This window comes from Pituophis catenifer, unplaced genomic scaffold (genome assembly GCF_029215685.1).
Source record: "Pituophis catenifer annectens isolate HBS135680 unplaced genomic scaffold, rPitCat1.0.hap2 SCAF_3, whole genome shotgun sequence".
NCBI classification, from domain to species: domain Eukaryota; kingdom Metazoa; phylum Chordata; class Lepidosauria; order Squamata; family Colubridae; genus Pituophis; species Pituophis catenifer.
The window spans coordinates 109,063,647-109,085,796 of record NW_027256883.1 but is presented as its reverse complement, the minus strand read 5'-3'; the positions used below and the strand labels follow the sequence as shown (position 1 = coordinate 109,085,796).

At 37.4% G+C, this 22,150-nt stretch overlaps 1 protein-coding gene across 1 annotated transcript in view; it reads right to left on the bottom strand.

Moving 5' to 3' along the window:
• Window positions 1-1,699: 1,699 nt before the first annotated feature.
• DARS2 (aspartyl-tRNA synthetase 2, mitochondrial) overlaps window positions 1,700-22,150 on the bottom strand; it is a 32,559-nt gene continuing 12,108 nt past the window's right edge. The window contains exons 6-17 of the mRNA XM_070939218.1: window positions 18,172-18,295; window positions 18,037-18,083; window positions 15,796-15,902; window positions 14,183-14,252; window positions 12,888-13,067; window positions 10,393-10,500; window positions 8,319-8,381; window positions 7,174-7,326; window positions 6,263-6,481; window positions 5,797-5,907; window positions 4,912-4,987; window positions 1,700-3,727 (exon numbers count right to left, since the gene is read on the bottom strand). Of these exons, the coding sequence (XP_070795319.1) occupies window positions 3,540-3,727; window positions 4,912-4,987; window positions 5,797-5,907; window positions 6,263-6,481; window positions 7,174-7,326; window positions 8,319-8,381; window positions 10,393-10,500; window positions 12,888-13,067; window positions 14,183-14,252; window positions 15,796-15,902; window positions 18,037-18,083; window positions 18,172-18,295 (1,446 nt within the window). The 3' untranslated portion in view covers window positions 1,700-3,539. The remainder of the gene's footprint in view (window positions 3,728-4,911; window positions 4,988-5,796; window positions 5,908-6,262; window positions 6,482-7,173; window positions 7,327-8,318; window positions 8,382-10,392; window positions 10,501-12,887; window positions 13,068-14,182; window positions 14,253-15,795; window positions 15,903-18,036; window positions 18,084-18,171; window positions 18,296-22,150) is intronic.

Here is a 22,150-nt window from a genome sequence, read left to right as displayed (position 1 = left end):
TTGAATATGTAGAATGATATGGTTTGGTTGTAACTGATATGATTTACTTATCTTTCACCAATGCTTCCTGGGAGAGCAGTGCTTGCTTTCCACACCTCTGGATATAGGTTTAGATCTCTGCTTATTCCATACAATTTAGGATCCACCTTTGCACCACTATTGCCTGCTTTTGATTCACAGTTGCCTCTGCATGAGCTTGTTTTAGCTGACTTGGCAGCAGTACTTGGATGACGAAGCTTAATAAAGATACTGGCAAAAGTATACTAAATGCCTCAGAAGAAAAAAATACCTAATGCATGGAAAAATGCTGAAGTGATTCTTATCATCTGGGCGCCCGAGATGATTTTAAAGAAATATTGCCCAATAAGCCTTTAAGTCATCTACAAGGTTTTCACCAAGATAATAGCAAAAAGAATATTGAGAACATTACATGATGCACTATCAAAGGAGCAGGCAGGGTTCAGAAATGGCTACAGCACAACAGATCACATGAAATGTAGGAGAGCTTTGGTTAATTATGGCAAGATACTTTACTTTTTAAGTATGTTGACTTTAAGCTGTTTAGTAGGCTCAAGCGAAGTCTGAGTAAAGGAGAACATGAGTGCTGCCTCTTCCTTTCCCCATCCCGCCCATCCAGCAGTTTGAAAGCATGCAATATTGCAAGTAGATAAATGGGTACCATTTTGGTGGAAAAATCCTAGCTGTGTTCATGTGTGGACCTGGCCAGACGCAAGGCATTGCCACACAAGGCAAGGTGAGGCGAGACTGGCTGGAAGAGCCAGCAACGTGAGTGCTGCTAGTCAGCTGATGTAAACTAGTTCCAAGGTTATGTGTGCAGGCACTGAACAAAATAAACTAGCAATTTAGGCTGTCATGACTGCAGAGTGTGCCTAGCATTTGCAGATTTCCCCGATATTGTATGCCATACGCCAGGGGATCACAACTCCTGGGCCGTGACCCACTACCAGACCGTGTGAATGGTGGGCTGGCATGCATGTATGTGTGCACAGCTCAATTTGTGCAAGTTAAGCTGTGTGTGTGCCAGCCCTGTTCCCCTCTTCCCCCCTCCCTCTGCTGGGCTGCCAAGCCACAAAAGTTGGGAACCGCCACCATGTGCTAAATACATTTTAAAAATTCCTTTTTCCCTAGGAGAGATGATAAAAATACCAGTCTCCAATAAAAACAGTAAAAATATTTCTGTTTCCAGCAAGAAAGGTAAAAGATGGGATGAAGTAATAGAAAAAAGGTTAATTTAGTTTTTTAAAAGGCTTCAGAGGGAGCTACCTCTATATCATCTCCATCCTCTACAAAACCATGGAGTGCAACATGTCACTGAAGTTTCATTTTCTGCATTCACACTTGGGCTTCTTTCCCCAAAATCTAGAGTGCTGTCAATGACAAACATGTCAAACAAGATTTCACCAGGACATTGTCACAATGGAAAAACTCAGGGCAATTGAGATCCATGAATGCTGGCTGACTTGCTGGACACTGCAGCAAAATGCATTGGACACTGAGTACAAATGAAATTGCAGCCCTCATGAAGAATATAGGAAATGTGATTAAATATATTATAGTCATTAAAAATTAATTTCATATTTATCAAGGTTCCTACGTGATAAAATCAGTCAGAAAATACATTTGTGTTCAGTTTGAAAGCGTCTTATGTAATTGGTAAAAGTTTTTCAGGAAGCACAACTTTTTAAAAAAATTGTCCAATTTAATTGGTACCTTATTAATTTTTACTGTATAATGAAATAAGTTGTAGCTGCAAGTTTTTTGTTTTATACAGGAAGACAGAGTTGAGTAATCTCTTCCAGAGATACACACACAGGACATAGTTATAAAAATAGAGATGCTACTGTTCCCAAAGAGAGGTATACACAAACACATAGACACACTGTTCTGTTGTGGGGGGAATGTAGCCAACATCATTAGGGAGGTTAAATCCCATTGTCCCTCTTGATTTTCAAAAGTTGCAGCTGCTTTCACATTTTCTAGAGGTCCTCCAAGCAGTTTTTTCAGTGAGGCCTGTAGGAACTAAGGGCCTTGCAGGAACAGAAAAGCAATAGCTTTGTTTGGCAACTAGGAAGAGATGGAGTAATATACAACAGTGGAAAACACAAATGTTTATTGCAGAAGTTCAACAAAACTAAGTGATAACTGTCCAGTTGTGAATTTTTGAAAAATATGTAACAAACAAGCAAACCTAACAATTTGAAATAACAGCCTCTATAATAATTGGGAGTTTTATTCAAGTAAAAAATATCAAAAGACAAATTATGTAAGTTGAAATGATTCTTTTTTTCCCTACCTTTATTTTTTTATACTGACTTGTATTAGAGAAATTTGCCATTTTTGCTATCTGATCAAGTTTAGTGAACTGGGGAAAATGCTTCCTAATTGGCTATACTGCAGAACCTTTTAGACACCAAGTGCCCAAACTGTGTGCATACGCAAACTGAAAAGTGCACACACACGAACATGTGCATGCGCAGACACACGCATGCACGGGCATGTGCAGAAGAGACCTGAAGACCAGCTGGCCAGTGGGAGGCAGGGCATTCCAACACCAGCAGAATAGCAAGAGGTAAGATCTTACTTTTGTGAGCTTCTGTTTCGTTGTTTGCCGGGAAACAGAAACTCACGAAAGAAATGCCACGGAGAGCTGACCTGGGGCAACAGCACATGCCAGCAGCGATGGCACGTGCCAGCTGAGAGGGCTCTGTGTGCCACCTCTGGTTCGCCATCCCGGCTATACTATATTTCTACCTTAAAACCCTGATGAATTCCTCCCCCAGTTAGGTTTCAAATAACCACTGTTTTTAAAATAAAACTGAATGCTCTCCCAGAACCATCAATAGTTTTTGTTACTGGAGCCAACTTTAGTACTTAGCTTTGAATAATTACTGTAGGATAATAGTACAATTAATTTATATTTCTACTATATTTTGGGGATTTTTGTTCCAAAATTAATTTGGAATTCTTGTTTTTATTCAGCTCATTCTATTTTACGTTTCCATGTTTGCAGTACATCAGGGGTGTCAAACTCAAGGCCTGAAGGCTGGATCTGGCCCACAGAGTGCTTAGATCTGGCCCGCGGTGCCAGCCTGGAAATAGCAAAGGACCAGCCTGCGGTGCCTCTGCTAGTGAAAATGGGGCGTGGTGGGCCATGTGACCCCCCCACACACCATTACCTGGATGACCTCCTGCAAAATCTACATATACTTCGAAGACCCTCTATACATAAAGGCAACACAACAAAATGTCAAGACTGCATCTGACTATATCGCTATATAACAATAGTAATAGGACATGCTGTCTTTTGAACGTAACATTATTGTACTTCAGATATACAAATATAGTAAAGCCTCATATTTGTGATGATTCCATACTTACCATTAGAACAAAGGCTCCATGGTATAATGAAGGATGCCCTTGATTCTTTCAACAGTTCACTTTTCCCACAAATAGTATGGATAATCTGTTCACTAATGACAAATTTAGAATCTTTGCTAAGATTTCTGAATAGATAATTTTCAGTTAGTTCTTGCTTTAACTTCTGTCAAGGGCCATGTAACCTGCACATGATATGGCTCAAGTTCTTGTGGGTCAACATAATCTGGAGCATTGCTCATCAAATCTGTTCCCTTGAAAGACTTGGGGAAAGCAATGACATCTCGAATACTCGAACCTCCAACTAGAAGGCAAATCAGTCTGTCAAGCCCTGAAAAAGAAATGCACTAAATATTAATACTGCTATAAGTTTAAACAAGTTTTACAAAAAGGATCCTACAACTGTCAATGAAACTATATCAGTATCTCTTCATTAATAAAATATATTGTACAGGTAAAATAAGTATAAGGTTCATTTCAGGAAAAAGCTGTGGGTACTTTGTCTAACTCTTTTAGATTATAAAATGGACAAAGAGTCTGTGAAGGGTGAAACAACATGCATGTACAGTAGAATGTAAGAGCTTCTTATTCTATGTGCTTGCTAATTCACTCACTGCTTTTTACCTGTTTCTCTTGCTATCTTTTCAATGCTGGGAATTTTTCTGGAATGAAGGAATTATAACATATCTTTCATTAATTTAGATAATCTCTCTGCTTTATGTTAGTTGGGAAAACTATGTTGGTGAGCAACATGCCTTTAACTAACTGTGCTGCAATTGAAAAAAAATCAGAGGGATAAGTATTCAAGTGCTGAATCAATAAAGCTATATAAATGTTTTACTGAGTATGTTGCTTTTTTATGACTGGGGACAAAGGTTCACAAATAAGAGAGAAAAGCTTCTATTTCTTCTTTCAAAAATAACCAATTTACAAACCATTATTGTTTTGTTCCTAGCTACACCGAGATAAAAATAAGTCCAAATAAAAAATAAAAGTTTGACAAACCTGACTGATAAATGAAAAATATATTCTTACATACTAGTTTTGTGTAATGAGCCAAAGAATTTGCAAAGCAAGTTTTCTCTGGCTTAGCTATAATATTTCAAAAATATATATATATTTATATTGGGAAATTTTGCACTTTCATCCCCTAGAGATAAGCATGAATTAACTTTGCTTTTTCACCAAGGCACCAGTTTTCGTAATATGCACAATTAGTTTGGAGAAACAACTGGAAAGTATTTTATTTGTGAGGGCACAGATTGCTTATGAGAACATCTCAGACTATAACAGAAAAAAACCTCTGAAACAGCTTTTTACTTAGAAAAATGTGTGGTTTTCTATGTAGGAATAATTTCATTCAGGAAAAAATAAATTGACTTTGTGATCTTTCTCACACTGATATCAGTGTGCTTACTATTTATTCATAGACTCATAGAGCTAGGGACCATAAAAGTAAGGTAGTCTAACTTCCTGTATGTAGCAAAAAAGAAAAAGAAAGAAAAATATACTGACCTAGTGCAATTCCTCCATGTGGGGGTGCACCACACTCCAGAGCTTCAAGGAGGTGATAAAGCAGCTCAGTATTCTCCTAAGAATGTAAGAAGTAGATCAAACAGGCTTTCTGTTCACAGAGTGACCAAACAGTTACATAGGGAAATTCATAGGCAGGGCTAGAGTGCAAATGTAGCTTTCCTGTATATTCCTTTTTTAAAAAATATTAAAAATTTTAATAGTGAAAGCTAATACAAAATAAAATTGCACCGAGACACTGCATATTCCTTCTGACACAAGAATAAAATAGCTACAGGTATTACAATCGATAGCCATTGAATTCATGGAAAACTAACTTGGATATTGTTTGCTTCTTGATCTTTGGTCTAGTGTTAATCCTGATGTTAAACTCTGCTCATCTCAGTGTCAATTGCTGTTGAGGAGGTGTTTTGCACATTTTGTTTTGCTTTTTGATGGTCTCTTCTGAACAACAAGTAAATAATGTTTATCTCTATGTGCTTGATGATGGCTGATTTGTCTGGGTGTCAGGTGTTCAGCAATTCTCTAGTGTTTTTGGACTTGGCTTAGTCTAGGATGCTCACAGTTTTCCAGTTGAAACTATGGTTAGGGACCCCTGGTGGCCCAGTAGTTAGAATGCATATTGCAGGCAAACTCTGCCCACTGTATGGAGTTGATTCCGACCAGCTCAAGGTTGACTCAGCCTTCCATCCTTCCGAGGTCAGTAAAAATGAGGCCCCAGATTGTTGAAAGCTGACATTTGTAAACCATCCAGAGAGTAGTACAAAATAGTATGTGACAGTATATATCTAATTGCTATTGCTATGTGTTGTGAAATTTGCTGATTTCAAATGAAATATACAAGACTATTTTAGTACAAATAATTACCTTCAAAATTGTCTCAAGTATGAAACGCTGCTGCTTTGCATTATGGATTCGAATAGAGCCACCTCCAATCTCATTACCATTCAATACCAGATCGTAATGCTGACCTCTAACCTTGTGAGCAAAAAGAAGGAAACAATGTAATTTGTATTGTTATGTATAGCTGCAAAAACCCTTGTGAAACAGCAAATCCCACCCAATAGTGCTTTTGCAACTAATGGGAACTACATATCTGAAGTTGACAGAAATAGAATGAACGTTTTTGAACAAGATAATTAGAGGCCAAGAAAACCATAATATGTATAATCCTTTTTTTCTCCGGCTCTGATTTTGTACATCTTTTTCAGATAAGGTAGACTTCTTGTCCTAAGATTAAATTGCTAATTATAAAAAAATATTTTGTTTTTATCATTTTATCCAATTCTTTGTCTGCAATATCCTGCTTTTATATTAAAAAACATAAAGGCACCTGTCTGGGATCTGAGTAGAGAAGATGCTCGTCCAAAGGATGGGGAGCAGTAAAAGGATGATGAGCAGCTTCTAATTCTTCAGGATTTTCTTCTTTTGGGAGGAAAAGTGGGAATTCTACCACCCAGAGGAAGTGAAAGGCAGAAGGGTCACGAAGTAACAGACCTTTTGCTTCCAGAAGTTCAGCACTCTTCAAGCGTAGCTTTCCTAATGCAGAGCACTGAAAACAAATGAGAGAATAGAAGAGAGAAAAGGGCGGACAAGGTGCTGAGGCTTCATAGAAAGACCCAATACTTGCATCTCTAACTCCAAGCAGTGTATTATTATCAACTTGTAATTGTCAGGACCAGTTGATATTTTTTTAAAAAATACTGATTGAAAATGCAGTGGTTATTGGTCATTTGCTAGAAGGTAATTTATTCAAGGATGAATTAATGTTCAGTTTAATAAAGAAGGAACAGCTCATCAGTGCAAACATCAAGTAGAGGTACAGGTGATTTATTGTTTATTGGTTCGATTTATATGCCGCCCTTTTCCAGAGACTCAGGGAGGCTTACAATGCGTTAAGCAATAGCCTTCATACTTTTGTATATACCTGCTTAGTAGGGCTTTCCCCCCCCCCCAAGTGGTATAAAAAAAGTATACAAAGTTAGCTTACTGCCCCCACAAACCGGGTCCTCATTTTACCTACCTCGGAAGGATGGAAGGCTGAGTCAACCTTGAGCCTGGTGAGATTCGAACTCGCAGTAATTGCAGGCAGCTGGTGTTACTTAACAGTGCTTTAATCTGCTGCGCCACCAAGGCTCTTGCTGGTCAAGAGGAACCAGATTTAATTTAAATTTAAACAAATAAATATAGATTTATTTTTGCTGGTGCCCAAACAAAGACTAAGGGCATCAATATTCTACTTACCACTTGTTTGTGTTGGCCAGCAGCAAGCAACACCACATCCTCCATATTGGCCTTAACTGTTCTGATAAGCTCTGTTTTTTGCTCTTCATTAAGGAACTTTCCAAGTGGTGATTTCATATTGCCATCAGGTTTCAAAATCAAACATGATATAAACTATACAGGACAGAAAAGTGGATAAACAGCTCAGCACTTCTTGAAAAGAATGCAAACGAAACTGAAGGTGTTTAACTGCTTTAATTGCTCTTCTTCAATATATGGCAATGATTTTCAGATCCCATGAAATAGTTAACCAATAAAACTAATTGAACCCAAAACAGTCTAGTTTATACCAAGAACTTTCTGAGAGGGAAAAGAACACCATTATATCCACTGACAATAGCTTGAGTATAAGGGATCCTTGTCTAGTGTTAGGTACCAACTTTTCCACACAGAAAAAGCTGGAAAAACTCAACCTGAACCTAGAAAGTTGTTAGTATTGAAGATACTAAGATAGATCAATAGTCTGAGTACAAGACCACTTCCTATCCTTCTGTGAGAAAGAATAATGAGAAAAAGCAATGATATAAGCATGGAATCAAGCACTTTAAGATTTCTCAAAATACAGTAATGCTGCAGAAGAGACAGGCCAGCAAAGAGTCTCTGCTGATTTTAGCACCTTAAGAATCCCTCCCATGAGCCATAGATTTCAGTTGTCCCCCCCCCCTTTTTTTAAAATAGATAAGAAAGAGCTCTGTATCATATACAGCCTTCCCCCACCCCATGCAAATATTCATAGTGGCTCTGGCAGACTGCTTCCTGTATGCAAATTGCTGCTTACTTTTGTGGCTAAGGAGTACACTTTCAGAAAGATTTAAGCTCTTTCATTCTTTAATATGAATAAAATTGGTTTGTGCAATGTAAGAGGGACTATAAAACAAAACTTATTGGAGCCAATCAAAAGTTTATCTTGACCAAAATCATCTTCACAGAGTGGGCCAGCTTTCTCCTTTCATTTTAATCCAAATTAAACTAATTTAAAAGAACTAAAAATTCTCCCTGTCCCAGCCTGCCCAAACTGATATGTAATATGCAGGTTTAAATTTTACATAGCCCAACATAAATTCCCAAAAGAAAATACTTCTTGGTTGTAATTATTTTTCCCATACCTGGTTAAATTGGGATTTTGACAATTCATTTAACGATTCCAAATCTTTAAACTGTAGATATTTCTAGAGACAAAGATATATAAACACTAATTAATGGATTAAGTTTGTTATATTTTAACTGAGACTGCTATACATTTACCCATTATTTTTACATTAAAACTTTTTTCAGAATCAAGCTTAAATTGAAAATGCTTTCAGATTATATTTTCAGTTCTAGAAAGGAATCATGTACAACAAAAATGTGATTAATTCATTACAACAATGATATATAGAGAAGAACTTTCTTCAAAAAGATATAAAAATCCAAGGAAAACAATCTTAAAACAAAATAAAAAAATTGATTTCTTTATTTTCTATCATTCTCAACAATGCAATTAAAATAATTTCTAAACAGGTACTAAAATTCTATTAAATATAGATAAAATAGTGATGTTCAGATTCGATTTTTGCTAACTATCATCATGAGATAAAGGAAACAATTGTAATGCACTGTAATCTTGTAAACTTTTACTCACTATTTTAGTGCCTCTATAATTACAAAAACAGGATTGACATTAAATACTGCAGTAAGGAAAAACACCGTTTTCCTGTTTCCTAACTGTAGCATCAACTGGCAAGCGTCCATTCACAAGTATCTGTTTGCCTGCAACGCCTCCACATTTGGCATTTGGCTGCAAGTCAAATTGTGAACTAGTAGGGCAACAGTGAATTGAGGTGGATTTGAATTATGGAGATCTAAACTCGACCCAATGTTGAATACCTGAACTCAAATGAATGATTAATCATTATTTCTCACTTTTAATCTACTTCACGGTTGTTGTAAATGATTTCATATTGGAAGAACAATGTAACAATGTAAACAATGTAAATAATGACAAGTGCATAAAATGTAAGCATTCTTAGTAAATTACAGATGAAAGGCTAAATTTAAAAGACTCATCCAAATGTGGCTGACAGATCATAACTGGGATACACCTTCAATAAATGTATCCCTTTTACTTTTTAGTATTTGACTTTAGAACAAAATTTGAAATTACACCAGCACTCATTTTTGTGTATATTCTTTTAGGTATTCTCAGAGATAACCCTGCACATTCCCAGTTTTCAGAGAAGAGAGAATCTGATCTGACTACCTATAATATTCATTCCACTGACTGATGGACATAACTATCTATAACTCTATGATTTCTAGTTTGTACTTCAGAATGGGGTTGTGTGGAAGAAGTAGGAAAAAAACCTGCATTCATAATATAAGATGCAGCCTTTCCTGGCCTTCTTCCCAAATCCTTTTTTCACATTAGAAATCTGGGCTGGCTTCTATATAATGCACAACTGTCTTATTTCAACCTATAGATTAAAGATTTTTTTCTTTTAGTACATCTTTTTAGTACTGGGGTGCTATGGCTCAGTGGTTAAGGATACTGAGCTTGTCAGCTGGAGAGGTGACAGCCCAGATTTGAGACTTGGAACTTCCACACAACATGGTCAGCTCCCATTACTTGCCCCAGCTCCTGCCCACTTAGCAGTTTGAAAGCATGCAAAAGAGAATAAATTAATAGGTACCACTTCGGTGGGAATGTAACAGCGTTCTGTGCACCTTTGGGGTATAGCCATGCTGGCCACATGAGCATAAAAATTGTCTTTGGACAATGCTGGCTCCCTTGGAAAGAAACCATACCCTACAGTAGGGCACAACTGACAGGGAGACTTTTACCTTTTACTTCTTTCTACAAGGACATCTATCTCACACATCACCATTTTTTCTATTCACTAACTGTACTGAGTTTGACAAATCTCCATAAGCTTGCTTTATTTTATTCAGTATTATTTTAATTTCAAGATACAAAACAATACATTAATTTAATGTATTCTTATTTTTAAGGTATAGATCTTACTGAAACCAGTTTGACTTCTCCTGAAAAGATAAATTTTGCTTTTTCAATCATCTACTTGTATGCAAGCCAGAGAGAGAGAGAGAACATATTTGTAGGGCTCATCATAGAAATAACAGCTTAATAAATGACAGCCTCCAAGATAAAGGACATTTCCCCTTACCACAAACAGCCTCACTCACCGCTCCCTGAGGAATGCAAATGGCTTTCATTGTAGCGTAGGGCTCACTGAGAGAGTTCTCCAAAAAGTCAACATCTGCATTCCTGAGAATGTGACTTACATCAATGATCTGGCATTGGAAGAAAAGATATAAATACCATAATTGTGACAACAAGAATATGACTGGAAAAGAACAAGGGAAGGGAAAGCAGTTTCAAACACAACTGAAAAAGGGCTTAGCTTTGCATCCTATACTCATCAGCTGCTGAATTTTGTTCAAGACATTCGGACAGCTGCCACTACAACTCCTTGTGAATGGGAACAGAGGCTTTGGGCTGAATTCTCATAGCAAGGCTGTATTAATTTATGGTAGCCAATAAAACAGTGCTTTAGTTTCAGGAAAGATGGACTCCCCCCCCCCTTCGCTTCCAATTTAACAAAATCACAGTCTGCAGTGCAAGAAACGTTTGGGGTATCTTAAAAGAACAGTTGTGATTGACACAGGCTTCTGTAACTCAATACATTAGTACCTTGGTACTCAACTGCTTTGAAACTCATTTGAGTTTGGTACTCAGTGCATTTTGATATGAAAATTTTGTCCTGGTACTCATCATTATTTGTTACTCAATCCACAAGCTAGAATGCCTTGGTGTCGGCTGCCTTGTGACTCACTACATTATTCCTTATGGGAAAAATCTGTTTGGTACTCATTGTTTTTTGATACTCAACATGCCTTCCAGAACCAATTAACAATGAGTACCAAGATACCACTATTATCAAATGTGGCAAGTGTGTAGTACAATAAGAACTATCAAAAATTACTGCTTTAAAACACAGCAGAGAGTTCCATATTTCTCTTTCACACAAATTAAAAGCCAAAATGCATAATAATTTGATAAAATATCAAATTTTATTATTTATTAGTCATTTTAATGTATATTCCAGAATAGATTTTCTGCAACAGATTTCCTGTTATTTGAACAACAAATTCGAGGCAAATGAGATAATCATGGAATCTGGCCAACCCTTACATGACTATATCTAATCATTGCCTCACTTCACTTTACCTTGTTGTTCTATTACAAGAAGGGTTAAAAGCATAATGTCTGGAAATAGTTTTTGATTAAGTTGGAACGGAGGTTTGATGCGAATCTTTCTACCTTGCAGAAGTTAAATTCAACTTACATAATAAATTATCCTTAATTTTAAAAAAATCCTTTATATTCTTGAGATTAAGGAATAAATAAACAAGTAATCCAGCATTATTAAGCTGGATCATCTAATCCCACTAGTCTCACAATTAGAATGGAATATGTGATTTCCTATAATAGAGTATGTCACCACACTTAGTTCTGCCTCATCACGAAAGATCTACATAGATCTACATAAGATTGCTAGGAAAAGCCAACAAGTGATACTGAGACAGTATTAAAAGTAGGTAATTGCTATTCTGTTCTTTTTTGCCCATCTATACCTCCCAGTGAGACTGTGGCATTTTTGAAGAAACTGGTTAAAAGATGGGGAGAGGTAAATAAATTTGATTCCCAGAAGCTAAAGGTGTCGTGGGTAAGAAAGTCTGTAAATTATGCCATTTGGACCAGTTACCTAATTGTACACAGGCTATCTTTTTTTCTTCTTCCATTCAATCATGCCTGGTTCTTGGAAACTATCTGGACAATTCTGCAGTTTTCTTGGCAAATTTTATTAGAAGTGATTTGCTACTACTTCCTACCTAGGGCTAAGAAAAAGTGACTGATCCAAGGTTGCCCACCTTGCCAAGGGATTATAACTCACAGTCTCTAATTTCTAGCATGATGCCTTAACTACTACATCAAACTTGCTCTCTAAAAATGATGTAAATTGACATACATCTAATTTAAACAAATTCCTCTTCACTAAATCATTAAATCATGCATGAAACTTGGAAATATTCCTGGATTGGGACCCAGAGTCTTTTCAGTAGTCACCAATTGACACTCCCCCTTAAGCAATATAGGATTGATTTTATTAAGCATCCATATGGACAACTGGTAGTTTAGGCAAGAATTCAACGCAACTTTCTTCAATCACTGTCTAGCAATAAAGCTAGTGAAAGCCCCAAGGTCCTTATGTATTTTGTAAGGGGCAGCATTTAGAACTGGGATATCAAAGGGCTGAGAAATATGAATCCAACAAATTAGCATAAATTCAATATGCAAATTACACAATATTTGACTCACTCAATATATTGCTCACAACACTCACGCTTGAAAAAACCGAATTTATCAAAATATCAACAATTCCCAAAATAGAGATGGTAAGACACCATCAACAAAGATATGCAAGCCGTGAGGCTGAGTCCTGGAGACGTGCAAAGTGGCGCTCAATGATCCAAAAAGCGGACCCTGCACCTGTGGGAATACGCTAGGAAGAAATCCCTAGAGTATTCAACAAATCCCATTGCAGTTAATAGGCTTTCAATATAGCAGCGGGGATGTGGGAGTCAAACAAATAGGTAATTTTGGTAAATGAACATGCCTTCATTCCAAAACGAGTATCAGGTTTATCAGTCCCATAAGTAGATAGTGCCTCATCATAGGTGATTGAAGGGAAGGGTATTTTGATAAGCCCCTTTTCCTTAGGCCAGGAATATTGCAGCATGCCCTCGATTAAAGCCAGAATTCCATCTTGCTTCACAAATGACATTTCAATATCTATCTTTGGGGGGTGAAATAAAGAAGAGATTTTTTTTTAAAAAAATAAGGCATATAAATATCACTATTATTCTATTGAACGTTTTTGCAAAATATATATTTTTTTTGAAAATGCATTTTACTAGAAGGGCTATAATTCTAGAGAACAGTCTTTCAGAGTCTAGGCTTACAGCACCCATTTCAATGAAATACTTGTACATGCTCAGATTTTGGAGCTGTATGGTTTTCATGGTTTTTAGGCCGATTTCTTTGCCCATTAATTCTCTCTTCTCTGTCCCTTCTATACAATTTTCTGGGAATTATCTATGCTAACTTGCTGCTGGAAAAAAGCCATGTTACCTTAGATGCTAGCATATTTATTATAGAAGATATACTGCAGATGATGTTATTAGATGAAGCAAATTCTATTGCACACAAACTGGTCCTAGCATTTTTGCAAATGTAGATTAGTTTTAAAACACACAAAGTATCTTTGAGCAACCCTTTGCCATATACTTACATCAACCCCATTTATAAAATAATTACTAATATCCATATTTTTTAAAATTATATTTTGAGTGCTCTTGGAAATTTTGATGCACTTTATTTTTTAATTTTTTGATTGTTAGTAATTTACTAATACACACAACACACTCCATAAAGTCAGACTTCATTGTAAATCGGTACATAAGTCACAAGGGCAGGATATAAATCTAATAAACAAGCATAGTGCATGCCATTTTGGTGAATTTGGGATTCCATTTGCAAAAATGGTTGGCAGTACTAGATCATAGAAATGAAGTAATGTGTTAACTGTAATGCCAAAACAGAAATATCTCTCAACAGTGGAACAAATGACACTTTTCCATTTTCCATCACTACTCAATATTATTTGCTCTGTATACTGAATGATAAAGCTGAATCACAGAACAGTATTTTGGTCAGTGCTGCAAGTAACAACAGTGAGATGACAAGTATTCAGTTCCCAATTACTTTGCATTGTAATTACATATTCAGATTTTCCTCTTCCAAAGCCACTAAACTCCCAACTTCTAAACGGATAGTAATCCTTGTAGTTAGAGGTAAAAACAATGCATAATTTAATGCTTTTTAATCTTATTCCAAACAAAAATAAATTACCTGAGTGAATTCAGGCTGTCTGTCTGGCTTTGAACCTTCATCTCGGTAACAGCGGGCAACTTGGAAATATCTGCCATTAGAAAATTACATTCTGGTTGCAGAGTATCTTTCTCAAGTAGCATGATCTCTCAAAACAGGGGGTTTGGAAAGAATATACATCTGAAAAAAATTGCTATAATCTGAATTTAAAACAGAATAAACATTTGTTCCATATTTAGAAATTGATTAATCCATAGGCACAGGAAAGTTCTCCTGCATTGGGAACTGCAAAGAAAAAGAAGTGGTTTATGTGCTTGACATACTGAGATCATCTGCATACTTTGAGTTGCTTATGAGTGGACAAGACATTCTCTGCACTGCCAGAAAAGGGGCAGTCAGAAGATACTTTACTCCCACTGCTAAATCTGATTTTTTTTCATTTACATTTCTTTTACTCACTACAACTGCAAACCATCCAAGCTGGTAAGAATCTGGATAGTGGCCAACAAAATAAAAAGAAAATGTAATTTATAATGAATGAATGAATCACAAGATGAGCACTCATAATCAGCTTGGGGCAAAGGCGTAAGTATTTTTATCACCAATACAAAATGCTAGTATGACTGGGGATAAATTCATCTCCAGAGGAAATGTGTTCTAGACTAGGGGGCACTACAAAAAAGCCCTGCTCTCCAGCCTGTACTCATATATAAATCTATATATTTTCTGTGGTGGAATGTTCAAGGTGATGAGAAGAAATGTGCACATGCCAGTTCCTTGATATAAAATCTGGGACCACCCCATGTAAGATTATAAAGATGGTAACCAGCATTATAAATTAGGCTTAAAAGACCACTAATGATCTGGCCCCTGACCAAATTTCCATGTGCCATGTAAGCAAGAGCTATGAGCACCCCTAAATCACAAACCAATTCCTTTAGGGAAAGCATAACCTCATCTACAGTAATTATTAGATGTTTCTTTATAAATAGTAACTCCATCTTAGTAGGATTTAGTCTTGTTTTGCCTCACCCAAACCTTGACACCCTGGTTCAGACTTTCTACTGCATCTCCAGTTCAGTCCAAGGTGGAAATGTGTAAGTGACTTTCATCAGTATGCTGATGACACCTCACTCCAAATTGGATGCTCTCTCCTAGTGGTTTCATAGTTATTAAATAATATGAGGGGAAACTGATACTGGAGCAACCAAGGGAGTGAGTGCTGTCTCTCTCACACACATACCCCCAACTACTGACTGGAGCCACCCACTAAAGTAGAAGCAGAATCACCATAAAATGGTGCCAATTCCCAATCCTTACATGTTTTATATATGCCATGATTCAGCAACCTGGTTCTCCATCTCATAGATGATTAGATTGTGGTCATAGACTGTACAGTACAGAAAATATTTGCAAGAAGATTTCAAGCATGTGAATCTTGTAGGCAGACATAGAGAGTTACAGTACTGTTAGGCAGATTGTTCTTAGCATGGAACTTGATTAATTGGCAAATAATCAGTTTGTGTCAGAAACTAACTCAGTCTATCCATTATCCTCTCATCACAAACTGCAGACCAGAGTTTTAGTGCTACCTTGAAAACGCTATTGTGCTGGTGGGGCCCCAAGAAGCTCACCTGTCCAGACCTCCTACCATTAGGAGCTGTTTAAACTGCTGAGGACTCTGAGGAAGTGAGTAGAACTTTCCAGCCTCCCGGGAAGGCACCACAAATTCTTTTGCACCCTGGTATTAAAGGGATGATGAAATTTAAAGCTGGAATTACATTGCCTTTAGATGGAAAAAAAAAATGAGGAAACTTCTAGTTTGAGTACAAAATATTTATTTTAGCCAAACCTCACTTGAAAAATTTAATCCACTCTCCATTATATTTAATCAGGAAATGGAAGTGCAATAATGCACCATTTCCCAAAATACATCTCCTGCACTGTATTTCATTAACATCTGTGGTTCCCAACATTTCCGGCTCCATGGATTAGCAGCAGCAGTGGCAGGGGGAGAGGAAATGGTTTTGCACGAGCAACCTAACTCCCACACATGCACAAATGAAGCTTCATGCCCACAGCTTCTGGGCCAGCAGGTGGAAGGCCAGTACTGGTCGATGGACCGGGGGTTGGGGACCCTGATTTACATGATCATGCATGCTTCTCATGTTAGAAATTAACAAAAGTTCTTGAAGCATATTAAGCATATTAAGAAATAGTAAGAAGACCTAGGTTACTGCTTTTCAAGATAACCTTTATCATCATTTCTGTGTGCACAATGGCACACATTAAAATGAAATTCCAGTGCCTTCTCCCCATATACATACACACATACAGTACACATACACAGTACATATACTGTATACACACACGTTTCTGATACTTGATTTATACTGTATATATCAAATATATAAATTGATTTATACATAACAAATATACAAATACACAAATAAACACACACACAATTTACGTCTCTCCCCTATGAATCTCATGAAGTTAGGAAGGATTTTTTAAAAAGACTTCTTCACTCTTTTTAAAAAACGTAAACCTATCCATGAACAAAAAGAGATGATAGCACTTTCTTGTGTTCCAGCTGTTATTTAGCAGGTTGCATTCCTTGCAGCTTTTCAGTAACTAGTGTATTAATGAAGGTTTTGGTTTCAGAAAATGATGCTTAGCAACCATTAGTTAACAACTCTTTGTCAAACAAGCTGTAAAGAAACTTCTTTGTATCTTTTTTGTTTCTTTTCTATTTTTTTCTCTTCCCTTGCACCTTTAGCTTTTTCTTGCTTTCTTTATATTAATTTGTATTAGTTTTTATCTACCTTTTAAAATTTTAATAAGAATTATTTATGTAACGAATATTCTCCATCACATAATTTCATAACAAAACTAAAATTCTTACTATGCCAAGCAAAATCTCCAAAGTTGTCTAGATTCTATTGTTCTCTAAGTAACCTTGCAAAGGGAAATACCAGAGACAGTCTAAACCAGGGATCCTCAAAACTTTTTAAACAGGGGACCAATTCACGGTCCCTCAGATTGTTGGAGGGGCTGGACCAGCTGGGTGGGCATGGGTAGGTGGTCATGTGGCTGGGTGGGCGTGGCCAATTTAACAGGCCATTAAACAATACACCCAAATTAAACTTTAATTTGTTATGCTCTTGGGGGTGGAAAGCAGGTTAGTGAAGGGATGTGGCTGCCTTGGGGTGTGTGAAGGACTTTGTGTGTGTGTATGTGTATATGTGTGTGTGTATGTGTGTGTCCTTTTCTTTCTCTCTCTCTTTCTCCCTCTGGAGGCTGGAGAGGCCAAAAACGGGCCTGTTTTTGGCCTCCATTACCACTGCCATCCAAAAACGGGCCTGTTTTTGGCCTCCCGAGGACTCCGCGCGTCCCGTTTTTGGCTTCCTTGGGTGGGGACCAGAGGGTAGGTGGGGCGATGTGGGCAGGGCAGCCTCATGGTCTCGCATGGGCTGGATTAATGGCTTTGGCGGGCTGTATCCTGCCCACGGGCCATAGTTTGGGGACCCCTGTTAAACAAAGGCTGACTGAGACAACCGCCATCCAATTTTAGGTCATAAGCTTCCTATTCGTAATGCATTGGGCCAGAAAAATCCTTGAAGTAACTATGGCAGCTATAAAGTTCTGAGCTGGTGAGTTCAATATAAATGCAGAATCATCCCAGGAACACGAAATATCTACCCCACATCTAAGACAATTCTGCTGCCTTAGAAAAGAAGAATTATGGGTAATCTTAACAATTGAATTAGTCACTATTCTTTTAGATGTTTGGGCTACATGATGTAATTACTTTCTGATATTTGATAATTTTATAAAACAATATATGTACAGAAAAGATGCCTTTGCATACTTACTCCTGGTGTTTTCTTAAATAGTGTTGGTGTTTCTACATCCACAAAATCTAAAATAAGATTTGATAAATTTTGTCAGAACCACAGTAAGTGAAAGGAGAAAAAAAAGTTAACTGTTAACAATTCTGTTTCTCTAACCATGATGATTACAGAGATACTCTCGCATTCTCATCACCACCTGGGATCTCAGCCGGAGGTTATACTGCATCTGAATACTTCTTAAGTCCAAATAACGATACTGCATTCGCAGTGCTTCAGTTTTCTGAGGAGGAAAAGAATGTTATTTTATAAAGAAAAACCAGCAATTATACCTCCTAAAACCAACACGAAGCACAAAATATTGTTACCTAAATTAAAAATATAAGAAAGTTTTTATGCCAAACCATTACTCTTCACTCACTTCTTCCAATTCATATCTTGTCTATTACTAAATATATTTCTCATTGCTGGAATAATTTTACAGAATAATAGAATAATAACAGAGTCAGAAGGGACCTTGGAGATCTTCTAGTTCAAGTCTTGCTGAAGCCAGAGACTCCATACCATTCTAGGCAAATAGTTATATGATCTGTTTTTGGAAACCTCCAGTGATGGAGCACCCACAACTTCTGGAGGCAAGCAATTCCACTGATTAATTGTTTTCACTGACAGGAAATGTGTCCTTATTTCTAGGTTGGATCTCTCCTTGATAAGTTTCTATCTGTTACTTGTCCTGACCTCAGGTGCTTTGGAGAAGAAGTTGACTCCTGCTTTTTTGTGGCAACCACTCAAATATTGGAAGACTGCTATCATGTCAAACTAGTCCGTGATGGCGAACCTGTGGCATGCGTAGCCATATCAGTGGGCACATGAGCTCAGCTCTGGCGCGCTGATTTTCAGGCCTTCTGGGCCCGCCAGAAGCAGGAAAACAGGTTGTTTCCTGCCTCCGGAGGGCCTCGGGGGATGATGGGGAAGGCCCGTTTTTCTCTCTCACCTGGCTCCAGAGCCTTTCTAGGAGTCTAGGGAGGGCGAAAATTGTCCCCCCCCCCCCGGAGGACCTCCAGGGGCCAGAAACGGGCCGTTTTCGGCCTCCAGAGGATCTCCGAGGGGAGGGGGGAGAGGCCGTTTTTGCCCTCCCCAGACTCCTAAAGAGGCTCTGGAGCCAGGTGAGAGAGAAAAACAGGATTACCGGGCCATCACGTGCCAGGAGCAGGGGATCGCGCACGCATGCACGGGGCGCATAGAATTATGGGTGTGGGCACGCGCATGCTCCTTGCCCCACCTCCTGGCATGCGATGACAAAAAGGTTAGCCATCACTACCCTAGTCCTTCTCTTTCTTAAACCAGAAATACCCAAACATTCATTTTATGTGTCAGCCTTCAGCCCCAATCTTTTTTGCTCTTCTCTGCACTCTCATTAGAATCCCAACGTCTTTTTTACATCATGGTGACCAGAAATCGATTAAATATTCCATGTGTGGTCTTATCAAAGCAATATAAAGCAGTACTAACATTATATGTGACCTTGATAATATCCCCCTCTTTTTTTTTTTTTTTTTTTATTGCAAAAGTTTTACAATTGGATTTTCACCCCTTTTTTCACCCCCCCCACCTCCCTCCCCAAACCCTCCCTAACCCTCCCTAACCCTCCCCCCCCAGACTTCCCTATTATATACTCATAACTAGTAACACTAGTAAACAAGCTTAAACCCATCCCTCCCCCTGTATAATTTTTCCTCTTTATCTCTTTGCATTAAAATATTTCTAATACATTAAAATATTTCTAATACATTATTTTCAAATAAAAGCTATTTGATACTTTCTAGTTTGGTATTTGTTCTGAACATATTCTATCCACCTTTTCCATTCCCATTCATAAGTCTCTTGTGAACAGTCTTTTAAATATGCTGAAATCTTCGCCATCTCAGCAAAACTAGCCATCTTCAAAGTCCATTCCTCGATAGTGGGTAAAGCTTCATTCTTCCAATATTTACCTATCAACAATCTTGCTGCTGTTATCATATACAATATCAGTTTTATCTCACCCCGTGTAAAACCCTTAACTATACCCAATAAAAACAACTGTGGAGAAAATTGAATTTTTTTCCTCAAAACATTCTGCATGACCCACCAAATTTTTATCCAAAAAGCCTTCACTTTCCTACAGGTCCACCAAACATGATAATACGTGGCATCTAAACATTCACATCTCCAACATTTTGGCTGAACATTAGGGTACATACATGACAACTTTTTGGGATCTAAATGCCATCTATAAAACATTTTATAAAAATTTTCTCTCAGGTTTTGCGACTGTGTAAATTTAACATTCTGAACCCAAATTTTTTCCCATGTTTCCAGCATCACTGGTTCCTCAAAATTCTGTGCCCACTTAATCATACAGTCTTTAACTAATTCAGTTTCTGAATCTCTTTCTAGCAAAACATTATAAAGCCTTTTGATATGCATTGGACCTTTCTCTCTTATATGTCTAACCAATTCTTCCTCATGCAACATAATACCAGTTTTTTGGTCCTCTTTCCATCTCAGTTGTAATTGATTATATTGTAACCAAGTTAGATTAAGCCCTTCATCCAACAGTGTCTGTAATGTCTTCAGCTGCCATCTGCCCGCATCTGTAAAAAGAACCTCTTTGTATAAAAACCCCCCGAGTGACATTATATTTGTATTCCACAAAGTATGACCAAGATCCAGCCATAGCGGTATTTTGTAATCCCATTTGAGTCGGTGCTTCTTCCAAACTCTCATCAAAGAGTCTCTAAGTATATGACTTTTAAATACTTTATCAACTTTGTCATCGTAGAATAAGTAGGCATGCCATCCAAGTTCAAGGTCAAAACTTTCTGCTTTCAATATTCCAGTCTTTTTACTTCCAAACCAATCACTTGTTAAAGTTAAAGCTGCTGCATCATAATATAACTGTAGGTTTGGGAGTTTAAGACCTCCTCTTTCTGGAACATCTTGCATAATTTTCAATTTCACTCTCGGCTTCTTATCGTTCCAGACAAACTTATTCACACCAGACTGCCAAACTTTCAGTTGTTTATCACTTTTAAGCACCGGAATCATTTGAAACAAAAACAGAAATCTTGGCAAAATGTTCATCTTAACTGCTGCTATTCTTCCAAGTAGAGACAGTTGCAGCTTTTTCCAAGTCTCCATATCCTTCTGAACCTCTCGCCACAACACCTCATAATTATTTTGAAACAATTTCATGTTTGATTCTGCAACCTGAACTCCAAGATATTTTACCTTAGGTACAATTTCAAAACCTGCCCTCCTTTCAAGCTCATGTTTACGATCTTGTGTCATATTTTTAACTATCATTTTAGTCTTTTTTGAATTCAGTCTAAAACCTGAAACTCTACCATAGTCTTGTATAATGTCATTCATCAGGATTGTTGATTCCATTGGTTGTGATAGGGTAACAACCAGATCATCTGCAAATGCCTTTATTCTATAATCCTCTTGCCTTATCATTATGCCTTTCAAAATTTTAGAGTCCCGTATTGTATTTAGCAAGACTTCCAATGTTAAAATAAATAAAAGTGGGGACAACGGACATCCCTGTCTTGTTCCTTTTTCAATTTTAAACTCTGTCGTCAAACTTCCATTAATAATAATCTGTGCTTTTTGCTCTTGATAAATTGCTGAGATCGCTTGTATAAATTGGTCCCCAAAGCCCATCTTTTTTAAAGTCTTTAGTAGAAAATTCCAATCCACTCTATCAAAGGCCTTCTCTGCATCCAAAAAAACCAGCACTGCAGAAATCTGTTTATTCTTATCAAGATATTCCAATAAGTCTATTACTTGCCTTACATTGTCCTTCATATATCTACCCTCAATAAATCCCGCTTGGTCCTCATGAATCACCTTTTGGATTACTGGCATCAACCTGTTGGCTAATACCTTCGCATAAATTTTATAGTCTGTATTCAAAAGAGATATTGGTCTATAATTCTCTGGTTTTTTAGGACCAACTTGTTCTTTTGGTATCAAAGATATATAAGCAGTTGTCCAAGATGGGGGTATTTTACCCCCTCGTTGAATATTGCAAAATAAATCTCTAAGTTGTCCCACCATTTCAGCTTGTAAAGTTTTATAATACACTGCAGTC